This window comes from Heterodontus francisci, chromosome 2, assembly GCF_036365525.1.
Source record: "Heterodontus francisci isolate sHetFra1 chromosome 2, sHetFra1.hap1, whole genome shotgun sequence".
In the NCBI taxonomy this organism is placed as follows: Eukaryota; Metazoa; Chordata; class Chondrichthyes; order Heterodontiformes; family Heterodontidae; genus Heterodontus; species Heterodontus francisci.
In genome coordinates this window covers 103777924-103803989 of record NC_090372.1, presented here as the reverse complement: position 1 = coordinate 103803989, position 26066 = coordinate 103777924, and the positions used below count along the sequence as shown (strand labels likewise).

Here is a 26066-nt window from a genome sequence, read left to right as displayed (position 1 = left end):
GTCAGCTCTTGCGCAAAGGCTGCTGACGCCATTGCCAGGGACGAACAGCCTGCCCCTTCTACACCATCAGGGTGGGCAGTCCACCCTGCCCATTTAAATGAGCCACTGCGTTGAATATCACAGCGGCTCCACGACGTGCGGTCCGCATGGGCAGACTGCCATTGTTAACATCAACTGCCAATTGCAGCAGTGACACCATAAATTCCAGCCAAATGCTTCTGAGCAATTGCTATCTGTTTAGTGACCCTGAGAAGAGTAAATTCTGCTGATTCTCCACTTGCTTGCAGCATTGCAGATTAGCAAAGGCCAGTGCTCCAAGGTTCAGTGACATGGCAATGAAGGTCCTGGTGAAGTAGGTGTCGGAACAAAGGCAGGTCCTCCTCTCCAGGGATGGCACCAGCATCACAGAGCAGCAATTATGGAAGCAGGTTTCGATGGTGTCATTGCCCGCAGCTTCACCCCGAGGACATGTGATGAGGAAGAAGTTTAATGTCCTGCCTGGAACAGTAAGAATATGATGTAGATCTTCCGGTCTCCATTTATATAAGTCACCTTTCCATTACAATTTTTTTCCACCACCACCCCACCCCCCACCCCCCCCATTTCATACTGAACTCTTTTCTGAACAGCAGAAGTACAAAATTACAGCAAAAATAGAACAAAGAAATACTAACTTTCCATAACACTTTCTACAGGAGACGATGGTTCACAACAATAGGTAGAGGAAATGAATCAGTTTCGGGGGATTTGGGGGAGACTGGTGGCTCCTGCCTCCATCCACTGTCTGACTCGGAGGAGATCATGATCAAGATACCCAAGCAAAGAACAGACAGAAGCATTGGAGATTGTGCGGATGGCCAAGCCCACAGCGGGGCGACTGCCTTTATTACTACAATCACTCTTTCCTCTCATTATCCTGTAGGTGTTTGACACCTGCATAATGCATACATGATGGTCACACACAAGCTGCACACTGAGTGAATGGAATTTCTTCCTGTTCATAAACAGCGCTGGGTCATGTGGCAGTGCCTTAATAGGAGCATGATTGCAATCAACAGAAGCCTGGACCTGTGGGATCCTGTCAATTGCTGCAAACCCCACCGCTGTCATATTGACTGACGACATCCATTAAAAACTTGATGTACTGGTTTGCGTTATTGAACAGAGCATCTGTTACTGGCTTAATGCGGGCATGTACAGCCAACTGCTTAACATGTGCCATGTCCCTCACTGTAGCCTGAAGCAAAAGAATTGAGGGCGATCGTCACTTTTTAACTGCCACCAGCAGATTGGCCAGGCCTCAGCCTCTTTTTTTATTCGTTCATGGGATGTGGGCATCACTGGCTAGGCCAGCATTTATTGCCCATCCCTAATTGCACATGAGGTGGTGATGGTGGTGAGCTGCCTTCTTGAACTGCTGCAGTCCTTGGGGTGTAGGTACATCCACAGTGCTGTTAGGAAGGGAGTCCCAGGATTTTGACCTGGCGACAGTGAACGAACGGCGATATAGTTCCAAGTCAGGATAGTGTGTGGCTTGGAGGGGAACTTGCAGGCGGTGTTGTTCCCATGCATCTGCTGCTCAGGTCCTTCTAGGTAGTTGAGGTCATGGGTTTGGAAGGTGCTGTCGAAGGAGCCTTGGTGAGTTGCTGCAGTGCAACTTGTAGATGATACACATTGCTGCCACTGTGCATCGGTGGTGGAGGGAGTGAATTTTGAAGGTGGTGGATGGGGTGCCAATCAAGCGGGTTGCTTTGTCCTGGTTGGTGTCGAGCTTCTTGAGTGTTGTTGGAGCTGCACCCATCCAGTCAAGTAGAGAGTATTCCATCACACTCCTGACTTGTACCTTGCAGATGGTGGACAGGAATTGGGGGGTCAGGAGGTGAGTTACTCGCTGCAAAATTACCAACCTCTGACCTGCTCTTGGAGCCACAGCATTTATGTGGCTGGTCCAGTTCAGTTTCTGGTCAATGGTAACCCCCAGGATGTTGATGGTGAAGGATTCAGCAATTGTAATGCCATTGAACATCAAGAGGAGATGGTTAGATTATCTCTTGTTTGAGATGGTCATTGCCGGGCACTTGTATGGAGCAAATGTTACTTGCCACTTATCAGCCTAAGCCTGGATGTTGTCCAAGTCATGCTGCATATGGACCACGGGCTGCTTCAATATCTGAGGAGTCAAGAATGATGCTAAACATTGTGCAATCATCAGCGAACTTCTCCACTTCTGACCTTAAGATGAAGGAAAGGTCATTGATGAAGGTTGGGCCGAGGACACAACCCTGAGGAACTCTGGCAGTGATGTCTTGGGACTGAGATGATTGACCTCCAACAACCACAACCATTTCCTTTGTGCTAGCTATGACTCCAACCAGTGGAGAGTTTCCCCCCAATTCTCATTGATTCCTGTTTTGTTAGGGCCCCTTGATGCCATACTCGGTCAAATGCTGCCGTGATGTCAAGGACAGTCATTCTCACTTCAGCTCTTGAGTTCAGCTCGTTTGACCATGTTTGAACCAAGGCTATAATGAGGTCAGGAGCTGAGTGACGCTGGCAGAACCCAAACTGAGCAGGTTATTGCTGAACAACTGTCACTTTATAACACTGTCGATGAACCCTTCCATCACTTTGCTGATGATCGAGAAGGACTGATGGGGCGGTAATTGGCCAAGTTGGATTTAAGAAGGGTAGCAGGGAAAATCCAGGTAATTATAGACCGGTGAGCCTGACGTCAGTGGTAGGGAAGCTGCTGGAGAAGATACTGAGGAATAGGATCTATTCCCATTTGGAAGAAAATGGGCTTATCAGTGATAGGCAACATGTTTTTGTGCAGGGAAGGTTATGACTTACCAACTTAATAGAATTCTTTGAGGAAGTGACAAAGTTGATTGATGAGGGAAGGGCTGTAGATGTCATATACATGGACTTCAGTAAGGCATTTGATAAGGTTCCCCATGGTAGGCTGATGGAGAAAGTGAAGTCGCATGGGGTCCAGGGTGTACTAGCTAGATGGATAAAGAACTGGCTGGGCAACAGGAGACAGAGAGTAGCAGTGGAAGGGAGTTTCTCAAAATGGAGACGTGTGACCAGTGGTGTTCCACAGGGATCCGTGCTGGGACCACTGTTGTTTGTGATATACATAAATGATTTGGAGGAAAGTATAGGTGGTCTGATTAGCAAGTTTGCAGACGACACTAAGATTGGTGGAGTAGCAGATAGTGAAGGGGACTGTCAGAGAATACAGCAGAATATAAATAGATTGGAGAGTTGGGCAGAAAAATGGCAGATGGAGTTCAATCAGGGCAAAGGTGAGGTGATGCATTTTGGAAGATCCAATTCAAGAGTGAATTATACAGTAAGTGGAAAGGTCCTGGGGAAAATTGATGTACAGAGAGATTTGGGTGTTCAGGTCCATTGTTCCCTGAAGGTGGCAACGCAGGTCAATAGAGTGGTCAAGAAGGCATACGGCATGCTTTCCTTCATCGGATGGGGTATTGAGTACAAGGGTTGGCAGGTCATGTTACAGTTGTATAAGACTTTGGTTCGGCCACATTTGGAATACTGCGTGCAGTTCTGGTCGTCACATTACCAAAAGGATGTGGATGCTTTGGAGAGGGTGCAGAGGAGGTTCACCAGGATGTTGCCTGGTATGGAGGGCGCTAGCTATGAAGAGAGGATGAGCAGATTAGGATTATTTTCATTAGAAGGACGGAGGTTGAGGGGGTACCTGATTGAGGTGTACAAAATCATGAGAGGTATAGACAGGGTGGATATCAAGAAGCTTTTTCCCAGAGTGGGGGATTCAATTACTCGGGGTCACGAGTTCAAAGTGAGAGGGGATAAGTTTAGGGGGGATATGCGTGGAAAGTTCTTTACGCAGAGGGTGGTGGGTGCCTGGAACGCGTTGCCAGCGGAGGTGGTAGACGCGGGCACGATAGCGTCTTTTAAGATGTATCTAGACAGATACATGAATGGGCAGGAAGCAAAGAGATACAGACCCTTAGAAAATAGGCGACATGTTTAGATAGAGGATCTGGATCGGCGCAGGCTTGGAGGACCGAAGGGCCTGTTCCGGTGCTGTAATTTTCTTTGTTCTTTGTTCTACCCTGCTTTTTGTGTACAGGACATACCCGGGCAATTTTCCACATTGCCGGTTAGATGCCAGTATTGCAGCTGAGCTGGAACAGCTTGTCTAGGCACACAGATCTTCAGTACTATTGCCAGGATGTTGTTGGGGCCCATATCCTTTGCAGTATCCAGTGCCTTCAGCTGTTTCTTGCTATCACGTGTAGTGAATTGGATTGGCTGAAGACTGGCAACTGTGATGCTGGGGACCTCAGGAGGAGGCTGAGATGGTAGGTGGTAATCTTTGCCCATGCTTGACCTGATGCCATGAGACCTCATGGAGTCCGTTGTTGGGGACTCCCAGGCAACTCCTTCCCAACTGTATACCACTGTGCCACCACCTCTGGTGGGTCTGTCCTGCTGGTGGGACAGGACATACCCCGGAATGTTGATGGTGGCATCTGGGCCATTGTCTTCAAGATATCATTCCGTGAGTATGATTATGTTAGAATGTTGCTTGATCAGTCTGTGGGACAGCTCTCCCAATTTTGGCACAAGCACCCAGATGTTAATAAGGAGGACTTTGCAGGATCGACAGGGCTGGGTTTGCCATTGTCGTTTCCAGTGCCTTGGTCAATGCCGGGTGGTCCATCCGGTTTCATTTCTTTTCTTAGACTTTGTAGCAGTTTGGGCCACTTCAGAGGGCATTTAAGAGTCAACTGCATTGCTATGGGTCTGGAGTCACATGTAGGCCAGACCGCTTAAGAATGACAGACTTCTTTCTCTAAAAGACAGCAGTGAACCAGATGGGTTTTTACAAAAATCAACAATGGCTCCAGATTTATTAAGTAAATTCAAATTTCACCATCTGCTGTGGGATTCGAACCCATGTCCCCAGACCATTAGCCTGGGGCTCTAAATAGCTAGTCTAGTGACATTACCGCTACGCCACCGCCTGTCCTGTAGGATGCTGCAAAGGTTTTCTACTGTCTACTGAGAGAAGCTGAGCCTTCTTACATGCTGTTCCTTAGTGAGATCCTGGTAACTTATTCTGCACTTATAGACTTTATGTGGAAGATAGAGTTGCCTGCGGAAAAGCTTCCTCTTATGTGGTGCTCACAAAGCATCTGCTGTGGCTCCAGCATGTTCTCCCTGCTGCTGCAGCTGCTGGTGTTGCTGCTTTTCTTGCTCCTTCTCCTCCTCTGACCACAATTGGGTAGCTAAAATAGCTCTGATGCTTTCTTTCCTCACTGACCACTCACTCAGGATGAAAAAAAAATTCTGGCAAGACTTGCCCAAAAAACTTGCTGTTCCACAGTATTGAAATCTCAAAATCTGCAAAAGTACAGACCAGTTTTCTGTGCTTGTGCTGCCCGTTTAAATACTGTACCTAAATGACAATTCTACCTTCAGTGCCAACGATTTCTTGCCTGGCTCATCCCTTGGTGCTACTTCTGTTTTGACGGCCAAAAATAGCAGTGGAATCCTAAACACATCATCGCCCCTCTGTTCGCATAAGATTAGTAGGCTCTTGTTGTATTTACACAGCTGCCCAGGCCAACTATCCTAAGAACTCCCGGAAAACAACACTGACAGCACCACCAACAGAAATGGAGTGGAAAGCATTTCCTTGAGATTGCAGGGCCCTCCTGCCCCCTTTAACCAGTGGGGAGGCCTGAATAGTGTCAGCTGAAGGGAGAAAGTCAGCTTACACACAAACATGCATCGTATCAGCCGAGAGGTCAGACTGAAGTGACATTATACACATGGTCAGTTTAGGGGCCATCGATGAACAGCATGAGGAGCCAGACAAGAGACAGATGCAAATCAAAGCTGAAGTTCAAATTCCTGCAGATTGCTCCATTTTTGGCATTGATCGCTTTGCAGTAGCTACTCACTTTAATTTATATCTATGTAGCTCTTGTTCAAAGTATCTTGTTTAAGAGCTCAAAAGTTCATGATTAATGTTCATCTGCTGTATATGAATCATGTTGATTTTCAATTATGCTTACATGCACAGATACATTATATTTGAGTAAAAATACTGACTAAAGAGCTCCTCTGGGGCAGTGAGGATTGTATAGACTCATGAGGGTGTTTCCTGGAACAACTTGCTCCAATTGGTCTATTATTTGCTATCGGGGAAAGCTTGTGTTAGGCTAGAAGTTATATCTGTCCTGGTAATAACTTGGCTGTACTTTTTTATATTAATATTTTTACATAGGCAAAGAGAAATTAAACCAGATAGACAATAAAAATGTTCATTAAAATGTAATATTTCACTTTGCCAGATTCTGGTAACCCACTTTTCAATAAGCATGATGTGCCAGCTAAAGGGTTAATATACAATTTTTTTTTTCAGATCTAGAAAACTATGTGAAGAGCTGACCTCCCTCCTAGGATGTGTGCCCAGCAGGAACTCATTTATGTCATTAAGTCAACACAACGAAAAGTCAAAGTGCACCAGGCATGCTTCAGGACTCTAAATACCAAACAGTGGAAATGGACAAAGACAGGAACCACACACTGGGAGGTAAATTCAAAGAAAACTCTTGAGGGCCAGCGATAACTCATGCTTCGTTGTTCCACTTTCATGTCATCTGATGAGAATCAGCATTTACGTAGAATCCCTAACTTCCCCCGATTTTTAAGTCCATTTTCGAGGTTTCCTTCCAGTTCATAAGGGTCTGAGAATGTTCAGAGTTACTCACTGTATTTGAACTAAGGTGTCAGCCTTGGTTCAGTGGTAGCAGCTGTTGTGTGTACACCTTTAAGCGGTGTGGCTACATTATCATGCCAGCACTATAAGTGCTGTGATATAAGATACCAGGTGACTTCTGGTGTGGGGGCAGTCTTAAGTAAGGATCTGTACAGTGAACACCTGTCTGTACATGCAGAGCCATCCTTAAATAAAGAAGCCAAGTTACTGCATTACTGATCCCATCTTGAGTGGTCAGTGTGTATAGTATCAGCCAACACAGAGTTTAAGAGAACGTGCACAGCAGCACTCTGGCCTCTCAGTCAGAAGATCATGTATTCTATCCTCACTCTAGAGACTAGGTTGACACTTCAGTGCATTATCAAGAGAATACTGCACTGTCAGAGGTGCTGTTTTTCAGATAGGATGTTTATGTGAGGTCCTGCCTGATGTATGTAAAAGATTCCATAGTATTATTTGATGGAAAGCAGGGGAGGTAACCTCGCCAATATTTAACCCTCAACCAATATTACTAAAACAAAATATCTGGTCGTTGAACTCATTGCTGTTTATGAGAACTTGTTGCCTGCAAATTGACTGCGGTGTTTCCTACATTACAAAAGTGACTTAAAAATGCTTCATTGGCTGTGAAGTGCTTTGGAACATCCTAAGATTGTGTAAAGTCCAAGTTCTGCATATCTTTTGCTGCACTTCAGCAATGCCATGAAACTTTAGGGCCAGGTTCCTCCAATTGTTGGTCAGATTCTTATCTTAAAGGGCTGTTGTCCAGAAATCTGAGTTCCTGAGACAGCCTGGACTGAAAATTCAACTGAAAATGTTGCTGATGTAACAACTCTGCATCATGGTACTGGCTACATTAAAGTGAGAATTAATTTTTGAAATGCAGCTTGTATGTTTTAAAGTTTGAACACATTTTACAAATGTAAAAAGTATCAGTGATAAACACGATTGAGGACATTCCTACTTTATCAATTATATAAATATACTCTATATTTCTTCTAGTAAAAGGGCTTGGAGGACACTTTAGCACATGATAATACCACTGCCCATAAAGTCTATAAAACATTTTGAGTGATGTGCAGGAATTACTTATTACATTCACAGGATCAGAGAATGGTTACAACACAGGAGGAAGCCATTTGGCCCATTGAGTTCATGTTGGTTGTCTGGAAGAGGAGTTCAGCTAGTCCCACTCCCCCGCCCTTTCCCCATAGCTCTTCAATTTTTTTTCTCCGCAGGTGCTTATCCAATTCCCTTTTGAAAGCCATGATTGAATCTGCCTCCACACTCTCAGGCAGTGCTTTCCACATCCTAATTACACACTGTGTAATAAAAATGTTTTCCTCATTTTGCCTTTGGTTCTTTCACCAATCACATTAAATCTATGTCCTCTGGTTCTCAATCCTTCTGCCAAATGGGAACAATTTCTCCCATTCTACTCTTTCTAGACCTCTCATGATTTTCTACTGTGCCTACCCACTGTTTTTTTTCATGTTTATGCTTGGGGCCACGGCTGTTCATTTTTCTGTCAATTGACACCCTCTCTGCACTAACGCTTTGTCTTTCACCAAACCATTAACATACCGTTTGCCTTTGCTCCATGACCTTCTGGTCAGTTATTCTCTGTGACCTTGTCCTATCAACACCTTCTCCTTTGTTATCTCTTGCCCCACCCCTGCTTTACTTGCTTATAACCTTTTACATTTCTAATATTTGCCAGTTCTAATGAAGGGTCACTGACCTGAAATGTTAACTTTGCTTCTATCTCCACAGATGCTGCCAGACCTGCTGAGTATTTCCAGCATTTCTTGTTTTTATTTCAGATTTTCAGCATCTGCAGTATTTTGCTTTTATTATTATTAATGAAGAAAAAGAGCAGTGGAATAAAGATTAGGGCGGCACAGTGGCGCAGTGGTTAGCACCGCAGCCTCACAGCTCCAGCGACCCAGGTTCAATTCTGGGTACTGCCTGTGTGGAGTTTGCAAGTTCTCCCTGTGTCTGCGTGTGTTTCCTCTGGGTGCTCCGGTTTCCTCCCACATGCCAAAGACTTGCAGGTTGATAGGTAAATTGGCCATTATAAATTGCCCCTAGTATAGGTGGTAGGGAACTATAGGGACAGGCAGGGATGTGGTAGGAATATGGAGTTAGTGCAGGATGAGTATAAATGGGTGGTTGATGGTCAGCACAGACTCGGTGGGCCAAAGGGCCTGTTTCAGTGCTGTATCTCTAAACTAAACATGTGTTGGATGACAAACTAGCTCATGTCAATAGTATGAAAGAGAACCTCACCTAGATTAACTGGTGAGAAAAAAGGCTCATTAAACAGCAGACTAGCAGTGGGGGATATTTAAATATGAGATGGATAATGTTAAATATATTCTGACTGGGTCTAGATTAAATATCTTCTGACTAGGGGAGCACCAAAGCTAGGGTCCCAAAGAAACATATAGAGAGATCAGAGTGAAAGTAAAGTTTCAGAAGAAGTATGTGAGCAATATAGGAAGGATAAGAGAGAAGCAAGAAATATAAAAAGGATAAAAGGGAAACAACAAAGGTGTTTGGGAAGGCTGACGGTCTTTAAAACATGTTGGCAGTTAACATTAAAGGAAATGTCAAGGCCTTTTATCAGCATGCAAGAAGTCAAAGGATAAGTTAAAGAAGGGGAGTCATCCTTCATAGGCAAAGGGACCACTTTGTACTTGAGGATATAGAGATGATGAATAAGTATTTTGCCTTTGTGTTTACAGAGGAAGGTGAAAGCGTAACTGCAGGAATAAAATATGGAACCAAGATTGCCTTCCAGTTGTACACCCAGCGGCTCATGGAAGAGCCATTTACTGATGACCAAAAATATGCTAGAACCAACATTCTACTGTAATCTGGAAACATTACCAACTACTCATTTCATCAATAGTTTTACCGATTTATTTATTTGTGGAAAACACAGGGTGCACAGAATCCTGAGAGACAGGAACCCAAAAATGATTTGCAGATAGACACGCAAAACCAATATGGATCTCTGGCATCAAGGTACACATGCAATCTCATTGCTGCAGAGATTCATCAAGTGTTGATTTGAATTAGTTTAGTTTTGAACAGTTATGGTTTATATTTTGAAGGAGTAATATCCAAATCAAAGTTCAGGTTACCTTCAGCCTTTGTTAATTTTATGCAAAACTCCAAATTGTTTTAGAAAAGCTTGCATGGTGTACATAACAAAAATATTCATAAGATTTGTTTTTAAACAAAAATGGAGATTATGAACAGAATTTTATAATAGATGTAGTACTGCTAAACAATGTTAGTGCCTCAATGTGCCACACAAAACAACCTTATTAAGAAGTACTATGCAGAGGGCAAAGAACAAATGCAGAGAATCCACAGTAGTGGCACTGTGCACTGTTCTCAGTCATTGGCTTATGTTATGTAAAACAAGGGTCTGAGTTTGCATGACTTCTGCCCTCAAATTTTGTAAATATTAGTACTGTTGGAATTAAGTACCAAGAAAATTTATAGTCAATATATACCACAACATAAACTCTTCTCATCCTTCACTGCAAAATGCTACAAATTATTATTCTTATTGATTTCTGATGCTAAAATGTCACATTTTATTTTCTGATACATTTACTTGCAATCAAAAAGCATATTTCTTATTTTTGTCTAAAATGTTACATTGTAAAATGATTACTTTTCTGTTAATTTGTATACAGCCATGTCACATTTAATACTGTGCCCAGGTGCAGTGCATGCTGAAGCTGACCATGTTGTAGCATTGCTGTGGACCTGGTTCATTCTCACACTGATGTTCATTGGTAGCTGTTAAAGTTTCATTACACTTCGTAAACCCCAGAATGCCAAACATAGAGAAAATCCAACCTGGAAAAACAAATGGAATTTAGTGGCATGTTCCAGGCTTAATGCACTTATATTTTAAGACCCAGTTGTCAACTTGCTTCATTAAATAACAGTTTATATTATGTGCATGCTCTACTCATCATGTGCTCTAATTGATACCATATTTATAATTTCTCTAGTTGACCTCCTGTGGCATTGTTCATAGAAATGAACAAATAATAATGTCTCCGTAACTGTCTCTTTGCATGTGGAAACAGACAATGATGTTTACTTCAAAAACAAATCAGATAGATTTCTTTCAGAAAATAATACTCTGAGATACCTTTTATGAGTAATTTGTGACATGACATGTGGTAACTCTTTTCCAAGACTGGCTGTTTCCTTGCCTCATATCTGGGTCTGCTGTAGACGACTGGATAGCTACCACAGCTGAGTTGGAAGCTAAGCACACTGTAGCATCACAAGAGGTGGCGAAGGGTGGTAAATAGATAAAAGAACCCAGAAAAAGGCACGAGGTGTAGCCGTTGTAGGCCTCAGCAGAGGTCAATGCCTACACATTTAAATGAATTCCTCTGCTCTCCCTACATATTCCTGGACTCAGTGCAGCTCTCGTGTAGCAACAATGGGCAAAATTTTTACAGGCAAGGGGAGGCAGGTTTGGGTATGGGCAGGGAGTTAAATCCCTTGAAATCGATGCTGGGTTGGGATCCTGACATCACACAACCTCTTCCGTGTTTCACCAAGGCAGGATTGAAGGCAAGTGGGAACCCCCTTTGATCTATCATACAAATAATTAAAATACTTAAAAAAACAATTAAGAACTATTTTAACCCTGAATTTTAGATTTAACAGCCAGGGTTGTTTCCCGACCTGTCAGCAACTCGCCCGGGTCACCGAGACAAGTGCACAGCAGGAACAGCTTCTTCAGTGAAACTGACAAGCTAGGAAGGCTTTGATCAGTGAAAATGAAGTGCTCTCGCCATGGCCAGGTGAGAGGTTGCTGTTCAAAACACGTCTTCTTTCAATGAGTGCTATCACTGCTTGACATGTGATTGCCAACTTCTTGGACAAGCTCTAGGGGAGAAAATAGATGCAGAGGCATGAATTACATCACTTTATGATCATTTAGATTTATTTTGCATCTAAGCATGCGGGATTCTATGTTTGTAGCATGTTTTGGATTGCATTTTTCAATACATATGGTTAAAGGCTTTTCCATATAACTCGGGAGGAACTAGATTGAAATGAGGTCCAAGGTAAACTCAATTTTTCTTTACTCTTTCAGAAAATTTCATTTTTTGCTGAAGATTGAAGAACTCTGTTAAAACTTGGAATTTTTATAATTCAGTTTAGGATTTAGGTAGTAAGTTCAGAGCTCACACAAATATGTTTTATATTACATACATTTTGGGATGTTTACATAGATAAACCCATGTTATTGTATGCAACATCTCGACATATATGATAATACTGTGACTGGAACTGTTCCTTCCACAGCACACACACAATTAGTACTCACTTGATGTATTCACTGTGTTAAAATCAAGACTCATCAAGGTTTCCTACTTTAAATCATTGGCCTCAATATTTATGAGGGGGCGGAGAGGGAAAGGTTGGTGGTGTGGGTTGCAGTGGCCAGGAAACCTGGAAATATGGGTAACGCAGAGAACCTGTTCAATTTAACAGCAGGAGCTCATTTAATGTTTTTTCCTCTGTTGCCTGGCCAACAACCAGACAGTTTGAGAAGTTAACTATTGGGAAGACATGCGCTGGAAGGCTGCAGCGGGGAACCAGGAGGAATGAGGGGGGCATCATGGATGGAAGATAGCAGGGGAGACTGTGGATGGAAGGTGCAGAGGAGAAATAGATGCAAGATGGTGGAGAGTGATGATGGAAGGTGAAGGGGAGAATGTGGTTGGAAGGGGGGGGGTGGGGCGGGGGGAGAGCCTGGATGGAAGATGGAGAGAGCCAGCTCACTGACGCTCAGTTTGGGCTCTGCCAGGGCCACTTGGCTCCTGATCTCATTGCAGCCTTAGTCCAAGCATGGACAAAAGAACTAAACTCAAGAAGTGAGGTGAGAGTGATTGCCCTTGATATCAATGCAGCATTTGATCGAGTGTGGCATCAAGGAGCTCCAGCCAATTGAAGTCAATTGGAAGCAGGGGGAACGTTCTATACAGTTTGGAGTCATACCTAGCACAAAGAAGATGGCTGTGGTTGTTGGAGACTAAGCATCGCAGCCCCAGGACATCGCTCAGGGTAGTGTCCTAGGCCCAAACATCTTCAGTTGCTTCATCAATGACCTTTCCTCCATCATAAGGTCAGAAGTAGGGATGTTCGCTGATGATTGTATGACCTTAGTACCATTCGTGACTCCTCAGAGACTGAAGCAGTCCGTGTTCAGATGCAACAAGACCTGGACAACATTCAGGCTTGGGCTGATAAGTGGCCAGTTACATTCGTGCCACCCAAGTTCCAGGCAATGACTCTCTCAAACAAGAGAGAATCTAACTATCTCCACTTGACATTCAACGGCATTACCATCACTGAATCCCCCATTATCAACATCCTGGGGTTATCATTGACCAGAAACTGAACTGGAACAGCCATGTAAATACTGTGGCTACAAAAGCAGGTTAGAAGCTGGGAATTCTGCAGCGAGTAACTCACCTCCTGACTCCCCGAAGCCTGTCCACCATCTACAAGGCACAAGTCAGGAGTGTGATAGAATACTCTCCACTTGCCTGGATGGGTGCAGCTCCAACAACAATCAAAAAGCTCAACACCATCCAGGACAAAGCAACCCGCTTGATTTGCACCCCATTCACCTCCTTCAACATTCACTCCCTCCACCACCGACGCACAATGGCAGCATTGTGTACCATCTACAAGATGCACTGCAGCAACTCACCAAGGCTCCTTCGACAGCATATTCCAAACCCATGACTTCTACCACCTAGAAGGACAAGGGCAGCAGATGCATGGGGACACACCACCTGCAGTTCTCTTCCAAGTCACACACCATCCTGACTTGGAACTGTATTGCCGTTCCTTCACTGTCACTGTGTCAAAATCCTTGAACTTCCTTCCTAACAGCACTGTGGGTGTACCTACACCACATAGACTGCAGCGGTTCAAGAAGGCAGCTCACCACCATCTTCTCAAGGGCAATTAGGGATGGGCACACATCCCATGAAAGAATCAAAAAGGGAAAGATGAGGAAGTCCAGGGCAGGAGAAGTCTAAACTTTCACTGTAGGATCCAGGTAGGCACCTCTGCTCCTCCTGCTCTCACAAAGGCCTCTTCTTCTTCCCAGCACATCCTAACTACTCATCATCTATTTGGGAAAGCTGCAATGGCTTCCAGTCTTGGCAGCACCTTATCTTCTTGATTTACCTCGACTTCTGTTCCTCATTTCAACCTTGTCTCTCCTATGGGCCTTGGCCTTTCAATTAGTTGCTTCAATCCGTATATTATTACAAATCCCAAAAATAGTTAACTTCCTGTTTGCAAACCTTATGTCCTGTTATGAGTTTTTGGTCACACTTTTATATCACATTTATATAACATTTAACATTGAACCTGTCATTTTATAATGCCATTTCCTATATAAGAGGTTGATCATTATGGTTTGTTGATGAGTCAATCAAATTCTTGCAACAAATCTAGTAACTGAAATTTCTAATGTTCAAACTAACATTTTAAATATTTAAAAAATCAAAAGTATATTGTGTACTTTTCATAATAATATTACATTTGTCCACTGAATTGTTATTGTGTATTTTAATACCTTCATGATGGTTTGGCTTAAAAACCTCAAGTAGATATTCGGGGTTGTTTGTGACATTACTGCACAGAGCTGTGACCTTGTTCACTGAAGGCGGGTCCTATAGTCTGAGTATGTGCAGCATAAGAAAGAGAATGCTGATTTCTCAGGTACAGCAAAGAGGGAGATCTACCTCTTGTCTCCCATTTTAGTCGGAACGCTGTAGTTCTTGTTCAGCAAGATAGTTTACATTATACATCAGGAGTGCTAGTGAGTCAGTTGAACAGACTGTACACTGAAGCAAATACAAAGCTCTGTTCTGCTGTTTATTAATAAAAGTTGGGTTTCAACACTTTTGCTGATTCTGGAACCAATTTATCCCATGGACAGGATCTATGTGTTGCAAGGTGAGAAATGCTTTGAATAAATAGATTTTCCTGTGTCTGACATGTAGATCATTTTCCAGTCAGATCACAGGTACAACCACTTAGGTGGTGGGAGGGGTGTTCCCAAAGTTTATCCAGCATGGGTTAGAACCCCACCTTGGTCCCCCACCAGAAAATCCTGAAATTGTTTTAATGCCCCTCAAGCTTTTAAAGGAATGATTTTAATCCTGTGGAAACTGGATGGGCAGGCAGTTAAAAATCAAGTGGTGGGTATACCCACTGTTATCCCACTCTCTTCATGCTGCCTTCAATTTTAACCTGCTCTTCTGAGAAGAAAGGAAATACATCAATCTGACTCCAGTGTGGTATGTTGTTAAATATGTAGATTGAACTCTGAGGATGTTGTCGGTATCTGACTGCTATTTTAACTGGTGGCCTGATCGGGGAAGTAGAGGGAAAAAGAGTCCGAGCAACAATAGACCAAAAGAGGTAAGCATTTTGAAACATTTTTCTATCTAATTTCTAAGGCCAGGAGGTGAAGGAGTGCTCCTTCGACCCTCACAAAGGAAGCTGAGGACTTCTTATGAGGGGCATTGATAGATTAGATAGGAAGAAACTTTTTCCCTTAGCGGAGGGGTCAATAACCAGGGGGCATAGATTTAAGTTAAGGGGCAGGAGGTTTAAAGGGGATTTGAGGAAAACTTTTTTCACTCAGAGGGTGATTGGAACTGCCTGAAGAGGTGGTAGAGGCAGGAACCATCACAACATTTAAGAAGTATTTAGATGAGCACTTGAAACGCCATAACATACAAGGCTACGGGCTAAGTGCTGGAAAATGGGATTAGAATAGGTAGGTGCTTGATGGCCGGCACAGACACGATGGGCCGAAGGGCCTATTTCTGTGCTGTATGACTCTATGACTTCCTTGCCCTGGGCTGTCTCCCTTTCCAATCATGAGATCATCCTGAACCTCTCCTATCCATGACTTACCTGAGTTTCCTACTACTCAGCAATCTTTTCAGGGTCGTCACCCCGCTTGATGTCGCTGCTGGATGTCTGATGGTATTTTGAAGAAGGCATCCAATTAGTGACCCACTGGCGCATTCACCATCCAATTAGCAGTGGTAGACGCATTGAGGAGGTGAGACTTAGACACAGCAGGCCTGATTTAAAGAGCATCCAGCAGCCATAATTGTGGACGCTGGCATTGTGGGCGATGGCAGAGGTTCGAACACAGAGGAGCAGCAGCATGGCATGCACCCATGGAAGGGTGGCTTCACAATTTGCTGACGCCTCCCTGGAGCTGCTGTTCACTGCAGTGGCAGCCTGGAGGGGCACCCTATTTCCAGAGAGCAGCAGGAGAAGGCCAGCCAGTCAGACAAAGCAGGCATGGATGGATGTGGCTCAGGAGGTGAGCAGCCGCAGTGTACTCCTGAGCCATGGGCACCGACCACACCACAAGCACTTGAGAAGGAGGTGACACTAGAGCCATGCACATCATATGAGAGTGAGCTGCTAAATGCAGTGAATGAGAGCACCATGGTCTTAATTCTCTCATTCTTGTCCTGGCAGGAAAAAAAAGAGGACACAACACACGAGAAAGGGGTCATTCCGGTGGTGGACTGGCGCTTCTCGCTATACTGACAGTCATGGAGGAAGAGGTCCTTAAAATTTCCATGGTGGCAGCTCGGCAGGAAGTTGGTGAGGGCAAGTTGGGTGTCTGTCTGAGAGAGGGTGAAAGCATGTTACCATTTCCATGTGAAGGGGATGAAGCTCCATCCTCATTTGTGTAGCCAATACCAAATGATAAACTGTTATGGGCTGCTGCAGCTCTGTGTAAGCAGCTACTGACAGAGGAGAGATTTCCTAACCAAAGTCTCATGTCTCCTGCAGGACCAGTGGTGGAGGAGCAGCCTCAGCATACTACTGTGCTGTCAGTGGCAACTCCAGAGGAGGAAGATGGTCTGAGACAACACTGTCACAGCAGTCAAGTGCACCATCTCAGATAACTCACCTCATGTGGGCGTCATCTGAGCTAGGAATGGGTGGCACAATGTCACCAGCACTTCATGTGTGAGCAGGAGTAGGTAACGGAGACAAAGGCAGCTTGGAGGATGGAGGGCAGCTCCAGTCATGCTCAGCTGGGCGGGGATGCAGAACTTCGGAGGTCATATACAGGGCGACTCTTTCTGGAGCAGCAGCAGGGGATGTGTGCCCAAATGTCAGAGTTCCCTGAGGCAGTGCATAGCTTTGGGCAGAGAATGGAGAAGTCCATTCATGAAATGGGTTCCACAATGTCTAAGGCATGTCAACACACAATCTCCTCCATCGAAAGGCCAACCTCGTCGAGAGCCACACACAGCATTATGTTGAGCGGATGCAGGAACATCGCATTGCCATGCACAGAATGCATGCACGTTCTGTAGCATTGACTGGTCAGTTGCACTGATGCTGCAAAGATGCATGGATGGACATCCAGATGCCCCCCAACTGCTGGTTCCCTTGCATACACACCATGAAAGGGCTGGAGCAAGCAGGGATGATGTCGAGGGGGCCACCCTCACGAGGCACCTTCGTCATCGGCTGCCCTCAGGCCCCTCTGACTGATACACCGTCTCTACAGCAAGTCCCGTGACCAAGGGTGCCCTTGCATTATCCAGGTGGGGTAGCCTGTGGTGGTGCCCCCACTGGCACCGCGATGCTGAAGCTGGGTGCCACGGGCATCTCAGCCACATGCAGACACAAGCGAGTAGCCTGCCTTCACATCTGTCTCAGCCACAGGGGGATGAACCCCATAGGTGTGGCAGTGTGTCAACAATCCCGCGTTGGTAGTCTCACTTTGGGTTCCTTTGGGTGACTTTTGAAATGCTTCTTTTTCACTGATTAACCATCAATGTAACAAGATGGTTCATGGTAGCACCCTGATTTGTGTGATCCCATTGTTTTGAGGGTAGTGAGATACCAGCATGATGAAGTGGGTGTGCGACCCAAAGGTGGGTGATTGGTGACACTGTGTCTGGTGGTGACATGTCTTCCAGGCTTTATGGGGAAACAGCAGGCGAGTCTGCATGGCAGGCATTTTGGATGCAGCCGCTCCTTGTGGGACAGGTGTGGTACAGGGCCAGATGCAATGCAGGATGTGCTGTCCTCAGGAGAAGGATGCCTGGAGCAGTGCAGCCTGAGCTTCCCTGCCAGCCTGGTCAATGCTTTGACACCTCAGTCAGACCTCTGGAAGGTCTTGCAGCACAGGATCACCATGCTCCACCACGTCTTCCTCCTCCTCCACATTTTCCTCCTCCAGGTCCACACCTCTCTGGAGAGCCACGTTGTGCAGAGCAGCATACCACCACCTTGCGAGAAATCTTTGAAGGGAGCGTACTGGAGGGTGACCCTCGACCGGTCAAGGCACCAGACCCTCATTTTCAGTCATCCAATGACCTGCTCAATGGTGGTCCTAGTATTGAGATGGGAGCAGCTGTAGTGACTCTGTGCCTCCATCGTAGTGTTGTGCTCAGATGTCAGCAGCAATTTCTTTAACAGATAATCCTTGTCCTCCAGCAACCATCCATGTAGTCTCTCTGTTGGCCTGAACAGTTGTGGCACCCTTGATTGCCTCAGGATGAAGACATCATGGCAACTGCCAAGAAACCTTGCACACACCTGCAGAAAACGCTTATGGTAATCGCATACCAGCTGAACATTGAGGAAGTGGAATCCCTTCCGACTGATAAATATACCTGGCTGCTCTCTTCTTCTTCTTCTTCTTTGGCCTCCTTGTTTCGGGAGACAATGGGTAAGCGCCTGGAGGTGGTCAGTGGTTGCTCTATTGGGGCCTTAAAGGCCAAATGGGTGAGGTTGATCACGCCCTGCACCTGCGGGAATCCTGCCATAGAGGTGAATTCCATGACCCTCTGCCTGTTTGGCCCCATCAGTATTAAAATCAATGTATTCTGATGCCCTCTCATTCAGGGCATCCGTCGCTTGCCTGATGCAAGGATGGGCAGCTGCTTGCGAAATGCCACACAGGTCCGCTGCCACCCCTTGAAACAACCCAGAGGCAAAGAAGTTCAAGGCCACAGCTACTGGCAGATGTGCCCAAATGGCTGGCAAGACCTCCTCCATGAGGGCACACAAGTCAGCAATCACCTGCCTCCAAAGGCGCAGCCTCCAGCAGCAATGCTGCTCTGACATGTCCAATAAGCTGAGTCTTTGGTGGTACGCCCTAAGGTGAACCTAGTACCTTCCTGCACTCCCTGCCCCTCGGGCATCACCTCTGCACCAAGGGGCTGCATGTGTTGCTGGCGCAGCTGTTCTTCATCACCACTCGTTGCCATCTCAGAGTAGCTGAGCCCCTTGTCCAGGGATACCTCACTAGCTACCAGTTGCACAGGAACAGCACCCCACTGTTGTGTCCCACTGACCCCTACAGCTGCATTCCCCCGCAACTGCCCCACTGCCACCACCTGAAAGACTCTACAAGCTCTGCTTATGTAATGGCTACTGTGCATACCAGTGCAGGAGCTCTTCTCTGCTCCTGCCACCATTTATGCAGCATCAGGAATGGCTCCTGCTTCTCTGAATGGCTCCCCGCTGTTCAGCTGTCTCTTCTCCTTGGTTGCGCTGCTGACCCAGCAGGTTGCCCCTGTATCACCTCGAAGGTCTCATTCAGCCCTGCAACAAGCTCTCATGTGGCTTGTTAACTATCTCAGTTGATAACCCACCACTTTTGGGTCTCAGCCTCAGGATGAAAATTGAGCCCAAAGAGTTAGAACAAAAGGCAAAGGATGGTAAATTTGTTTGCCCCAATTTCTGGTTGCGGGGGTTGCAATTTGCAATGTGCCCATGCTAGTTCAGATTGAGATGGGTAACATGCCAAATTCATGCATCCATCTCATCTGAATGACTGTGGTATTAACTAGTATGCCTCCAGTGCTGCTTTCTGCTTCTTAACGCTGCCAGCAAGCTCTGCACACAGCAGGAGGCCCTGGCAGCACTGTTGGCTGATCACATGGTATAGGCAGCTTGCTCTTCTTAAAGGTCAGCTGCCTCTGAAAGGGAAGCTGCACAAAAAGATTGCTGCAATAGAAATTCTTGCAAACCAAAGACCAGGGCAGATAGAGGTATCCAGAGTGACCCCGTGGCCTTGGAGGCATTACTGATGCAGTGGGCATGAAGAGAGACACCATGGTCCCACTGGGGGCTAGGAGACACTCAAGGACCACCCTCAGAAAGGAATGGGAGCAGGTGGCCAGGGACGCCAACTTTCAGAGTCTGGACCTGAGGACCTAGCAGCAGTGCCACAAGAGGCTGGTGGTCAATGTCAGTAAATACATCATCACATGACATCTCCTACCTGCAACACCTCTAGCTTCTCACACTGCCCAAAGCACCTAACACTCACTCAACAGATCTCCCTGACACTCAGGACTCACGCCTAACATCCAGATATTCCACTTCACCCTCACACACCTACCAACCTTCAGGTCAGAAGGGACCTGAAGCCTTACATCTTCAACTTTGCCTGGGTTTCACAATTCTGAACAGATGGAGCCAAAGAAATTGATCTGATTTACATTCACCTGGCACTACTTGCTGTTAAAAATGAGCCCTTCACAACAAGCTACTGCCATCAGTGAATTAAGATTTCGATTATGTTCTTCTTTGGTTTTGCCCATTACCACAATATCAGTGGCAACGTATATACATCTAGGCATGTTTTCTATAATTCTGTCCATATGCTGCTGAAACAGATCTTGACTGACAGATAAACCGAAGGGTAATCTCTGGAAGCAATATCTTTCAAATGGTGTTCTGAAGGTGGTGACTTCCTGAGATTCCTTAGCTAGGTGTACCGATCAATATCCATGTTTAGCATCCAACTTGGAGAAGAATTTGGCTCCTCTGAACTTGGGATTCCATTCCTCGCGTGTTGGAATCTTATGGGGGTATCTTTTTAGGGAAATGTTTAGACGCCTCGGATCTAGACATACCCCGATTGCTCCATCCTTCTTTAGTACGCACGTGATTGAGCTGCACCAGTCTCTGTGATGATGCACATGACAGATGATGCCATTGCATTCCATGTCATTCAATTAACGCTTAAGCTTTTCTTGTATAGGCATGCTGCACTTTCTGAGAGGGTCGATTGATGGAAGTGCATCTCCTCTGAGGTGCAGTACGGCATCGCCTTTGAAATCTCCTGTGGCATCGGACCTGTCTGGGTACATTTGTTGTAGGTCCTGGACTGACTCAATGTGGGTGCCCTTGGTCTCTTCTGCTGTAATGGGTACCTTGCTGAATTCTCCCAGGAAAATGCACTGTTGCTCGATGCCTCAATGCCAGTCAACTCCAACTGGCATTTTAATGCCTTCAATCAAGAAAAGACTCAGGACCTGATGGCTATCCAAGCTGAATTCTGCAAGACTCTACTCCCTTTTGTGCTGCAACTCCTACATTACATGCTGAAGACAAAGATCCTCCCAGACACTCTTAGGGAATCCACAATCATATAAGAAAGATATAGTCCCCAATGCTCAAGATACAGATCTCTATTAATCCTCAATTCTGACTATAAAATACAGGCCAAGATCTTAACCTCCAGACTAGATGCAATCACCATAGCAGACAGGATTTCCACATGGTCATCACATGGTTATTCAGCGTGCTGCATCATTGGAGCACCACCAGGACACTGCCCTGGTTATTCTCTCTGGATGCAAAAAGAGATTTGGCTAGGTTGGGTGGAAATTGGCCTTCATGACACATCAGAGAAACAGCTTTGGTCATACATTCAAGAGGTGGATTACAGTCCTATATTCATACCCAGGGTTGCCAACTCGGATTGGGCATATTCCTGGAAGTTTCATCACATGATCTTTGGCTCTCACTGGCCCACCAACATGTCCACTTAGCCTTCCTAAGCCAATCTGACTCTTCATTACCTGATTGGATCATTCTAAACTTCAGTTAAACAGCCTTTTCCCCATCTCAAGTTATTTTGTAACTAATAAGTGGAAGTATTCAAAGAAATTTTTAAAAAGCACACATTTTTTTTCAATGCCCCAATGATTTCCTCCAGAATCAATTGCAGTGCCTTGGAAATCAATCTTCAATTCCTGGAGACTCCAGGGCAATCTTGATGGATTGGTAACCCTATTCACACCCCATACCACAGCATGCACGAGTGGCCTCAGCTCCCTTACATTCCCACTGCACAAATGTCACCAAAATTAGCAGTTAGCTAACAGTCCTGCTGGCTCGCCTAACATTGAGACGATTCAAAGTATTAAAATATCTGAGATGCGCCATTACACTGTTGGTGAACTTTTTCAACTTTGCTTCAGACTACCGGGTGTGCAGGGGTTGTTATACTATAGCTGGTGTGAAACTGAAATCATCTGAAATTACCTTCTGGAGCAAAGAACTTATCCTTAGAGTAACCTCGTTTAATATCAGATAGATTTAGGAGATATTTATAATATCATATATATCTATTAAGTTAGTCATATGATACAAATTAAATATATTGATAGCAATATTTAAGAGATCAACTATTTGTCATGCAGTGGAGTGTTTGATGTGCCTCATAGAGTAGAACATAAATCCGTCTTGAGAAGCATTCTTGTGAGGTCAGTAAAGACCTTGCTATCCTCTAGAGAACCCGCTCACTATTTGTCAGGAATGGGACAATCTGAATGGTTTGTCTCAAAACGTTTTAAGCTAGTAACTGCATCCTATACAGCTAGTTGTGCCAAACCAGGCCCAATACTTTCCAAGTTATTGGGCTGATGGGAAGAAACAGCATTTCCTCTGAAAACAGCTGTTTTCCTGAGAGAATGCAGATGCCTCGAAGTTTCTCTGCTTTCTGCCTTTTGACTACCTGTTCTGGTTGCAGGCCCTTCTGGGGATGGGGGAGGAAGGGAAACAGCAGGCACCCAACTGTTTCAATAAGGTAGCAGCAACCCTGCATGGATCACAGTAAAAACACTTTGATCCACAGAGGTTCAGCAAGAGATCACTCACTGTTTTCTGCCTTTGTCATTACATTCCAGTGTACAAAAATACTTTGTGGCCCGTTCAGCATCATTTGGCAGTAGGCTGCTAACAGCAGCTCAAAAGATTTTTTTCTCCTTTGTTATGCCTGGAGAATTCTCAGGTTCTAGGTGCAGTGAAGAGGAAATGGTGGAGGGAAAGTGAGACTTATTGCATCAGCTTTCTGCCCCCATTACTTGAGTTTCCTTTCATTTTGCCCATCGCACCCTCTAACATATGGGTGCTGAAGACCATCTAGTGAGTGGGCAAAAAGTTAGCAGATGGAGTATAGTGTGGGATTGTTTTTATTCGTGTGTGGGATGTGGGCTTCACTGGTTAGGCCAGTGAACTGAGTGGCCTTTTTAGGCCATTTCAGAGGGTATTTTAAGAGCGGGTTTGACAGGGCAGCTGCTAAGAGGATGTTACCCCTCATGGGGGAATCTAGAACTCGGGGGTACAGTTTCAATGTAAGGTTATCCACTTTGGTAGGTAGAATAGAAAAGCAGATTATTATTTAAATGGAGACTATAGGATGCTGCTGTGCAGAGGGATCTCTTGTCCTTGTACATGAATCACAAGAAGTTAGCATGCAGGTACAGCTAGTATTTAGGAAGACAAATGGAATGTTGACCTTTATTGCGAAGGAAATGGAGTATAAAAATAGGGAAGTTTTGCTACAACTGTACATGGCATTGGTGAGACTACACCTAGAGCACTGTGTACAGTTTTGGTCACCTTATTTAAGGATGGATATAATTCTATCGGAGGCAGCTCAGAGAAGGTTCACAAGGCTGATTCCTGAGATGAAGGGGTTGTCTTATGAGGAAAGGTTGAGCAGGGTGGGCCTATTCTCATTGAAGTTTAGAAGAATGAGTGGTGATCTTATTGAAATGTACAAGATATTGAGGGGGTTTGACAGGGCAGCTGCTGAGAGGATGTTACTCCTCATGCGGAATCTAGAACTCGGGGGTACAGTTTCAAAATCAGAGATCTCCATTTTAAGATGGCGACGAGGATCAATTTCTTCTCTCAGTAGGTGGTTATTCTTTGAAAATCTTTACCCCAGAGACCAGTGGAAGCTGGGTCATTGAATATATTCAAGGTTGAGTTAGACAGATTTTTGATCTACAAGAGGGTCAAGGGTTATGGGGGGGGTGGGGGGAAGGCAGGAAAGTGGAGTTCAGGCCACAGTCAGATCAGCGATTATGTAATTGAAATGGCGGAGCAGGCTCAAGGGGCCAAATGGCCTACTCCTACTCCTATGTCTTATGTTCTTATTCATGGAACTTCTATAGAATTGATGACCTGCAGAGGGTTTACTAGAGTCAGCCTGAAAATGGTTAACTAGAAAACAATAATTCAAGTTTTTAAAGGATTTCCACATTTCCAGCTCCCCCACCCCTGTCCCAATCCCCAGCCAAACGGCATTTAATTTTCTGGCCTCATTATCTGGCTATTCTCAGCAGCAGTCAGCAGGCTCTGAGACTGGCAGCTAGGCTTCTCAGGCTTGCAACCTCATTCCTGTTGAGGACACTGGTTGCAGAACAAATAGCCCAAGCCAGGAAAATTGCAGACACTCTTTGCCTCACAGGCACAACACACCTCAGGAACACTGTACATATCAGCCCTCATGACTTTGTATATTCAATACAGTTTGAGTTCAGATACGATTTGTCAATCCTCCTATTTCAAAATGATAAAGGGAGATAGTACCATACCAAAATGAAAGATTTTCCGAAACTATTTTTACATTCCAATATTATGTTGCAGCAAGATTGCGAGAATTGCATATGGTTACAGGCACTTATTTTAACAGAGCTTTGCCCGTTTAAGAACTCACAATGCTCTGCATTTGATAATTTTTGAGTATCTAAACCCTGGAATCCTTTCAATGTTGATCCTGTAACTTGCTGGGAACTCAAAGCTGGAGCTTTAGAACCTCTTTTGATCTTTCTTAAACTCCAAACTTGGTATAATCTAATCATTACTTTTTTTAAAATTCTTTCATGGGATGTGGGCGTCACTGGCAAGGCCAGCATTTGTTGCCTTTGATAACTGAATGGCTTGCTAGCCATTTCAGAAGGCAGTTAAGAGTCAACCACCTTTCTGTGGGTCTGAAGTCACATGTAGGCCAGACCGGCTAAGAAAAGCTGATTTCCTTCTCTAAAGTACATTAGGAAACCAGATGGGTTTTTACGACAATTGATGACAGTTTCAGGGCACTTTACTGAGACTTGCTTTCATTTCCAGATTTTTTTATTAACTAATTGAATTTCTTAATTAATTGAATTTAAATTCCACCAGCTGTGTTGTGATTTCAACTCGTGCCCCCCCCAGGCATTAGCCTGGGCCTCTGGATTACGAGTCCAGTGATATTCCCACTATGCCACCGTCGCCCCTCATGTTTTATCTTGTCTTATTTTTCTCTATTCATCTATGGTAGTTCTGCATTATGGACCTTCGCCCTTCATGTAGTTTCCCAAATTTAAAAAAAACAATGATGCTATGGTGCACATGATGGTCTCAGCACAGTTAACAAGGTGCCCCTTTAAGCATTTCACTATCTATTTAAGTCTGATAATCTCTTGCAAAGCTGTCTTTGCAGAGTTACAAATGCAGAAGGTGATATCAATCAGACTGAGCTCCAATGTAAACCTCTATGTCTCATTCACTGGTAAAATAACAGCAAAAATGGAATTGAGTAATAGACCATCAGACAATGTTTAGTAATTTGTATATCGATACTCTTGACCTCTAACTGTTGATCTCCTCGCTTCTTCTTGTTTTGGTTAGTCCGAAAAGGGTTTCTCCACCTTGCCATGCCAGTTCTAATCCAGGGTCTCAATTAAAACATCCATCTTTCTCTTTAGAATGCTGACTAACCAGCTGTGCACTTTAATTATTTTCTGTTTTCATTGGAAAAGCCCAGCATCCCAGAAGTTTCATTTGGAATTTCCTTTATTTATTCTGTGTCTCTTATTCATAATGCTGGTACAAATAGGAAACTAAAATAATACAGTGAAAATGGTGAAGCGCTGAATGATAAATTCATGCACATTCGTGACTCTGTAATACTAAAAATCATTATCTAATTATGACACGCAACTGAAGCACAGACATGTCACAAAAAGTACTTCTAACTATTTTTGTTTATAATTGTTTACCCCAAATTTTCTTCTTTCATCTTCCAAATGCATAGATTGATTTGCAATTTGCTCTCGTAAACTGGGTGATGCTCATA

At 44.6% G+C, this 26066-nt stretch overlaps 1 protein-coding gene across 3 annotated transcripts in view; it reads right to left on the bottom strand.

Annotated features, from left to right (window-relative positions):
* Positions 1 to 9695: 9695 nt before the first annotated feature.
* The window catches only part of agmo (alkylglycerol monooxygenase), a 479661-nt gene continuing 463290 nt past the window's right edge, over positions 9696 to 26066 (bottom strand). For all 3 annotated transcript variants that reach the window (XM_068009453.1, XM_068009461.1, XM_068009444.1), the window contains one exon: positions 9696 to 10663. In XM_068009453.1, the coding sequence (XP_067865554.1) occupies positions 10607 to 10663 (57 nt within the window). In that variant the 3' untranslated portion in view covers positions 9696 to 10606. The remainder of the gene's footprint in view (positions 10664 to 26066) is intronic.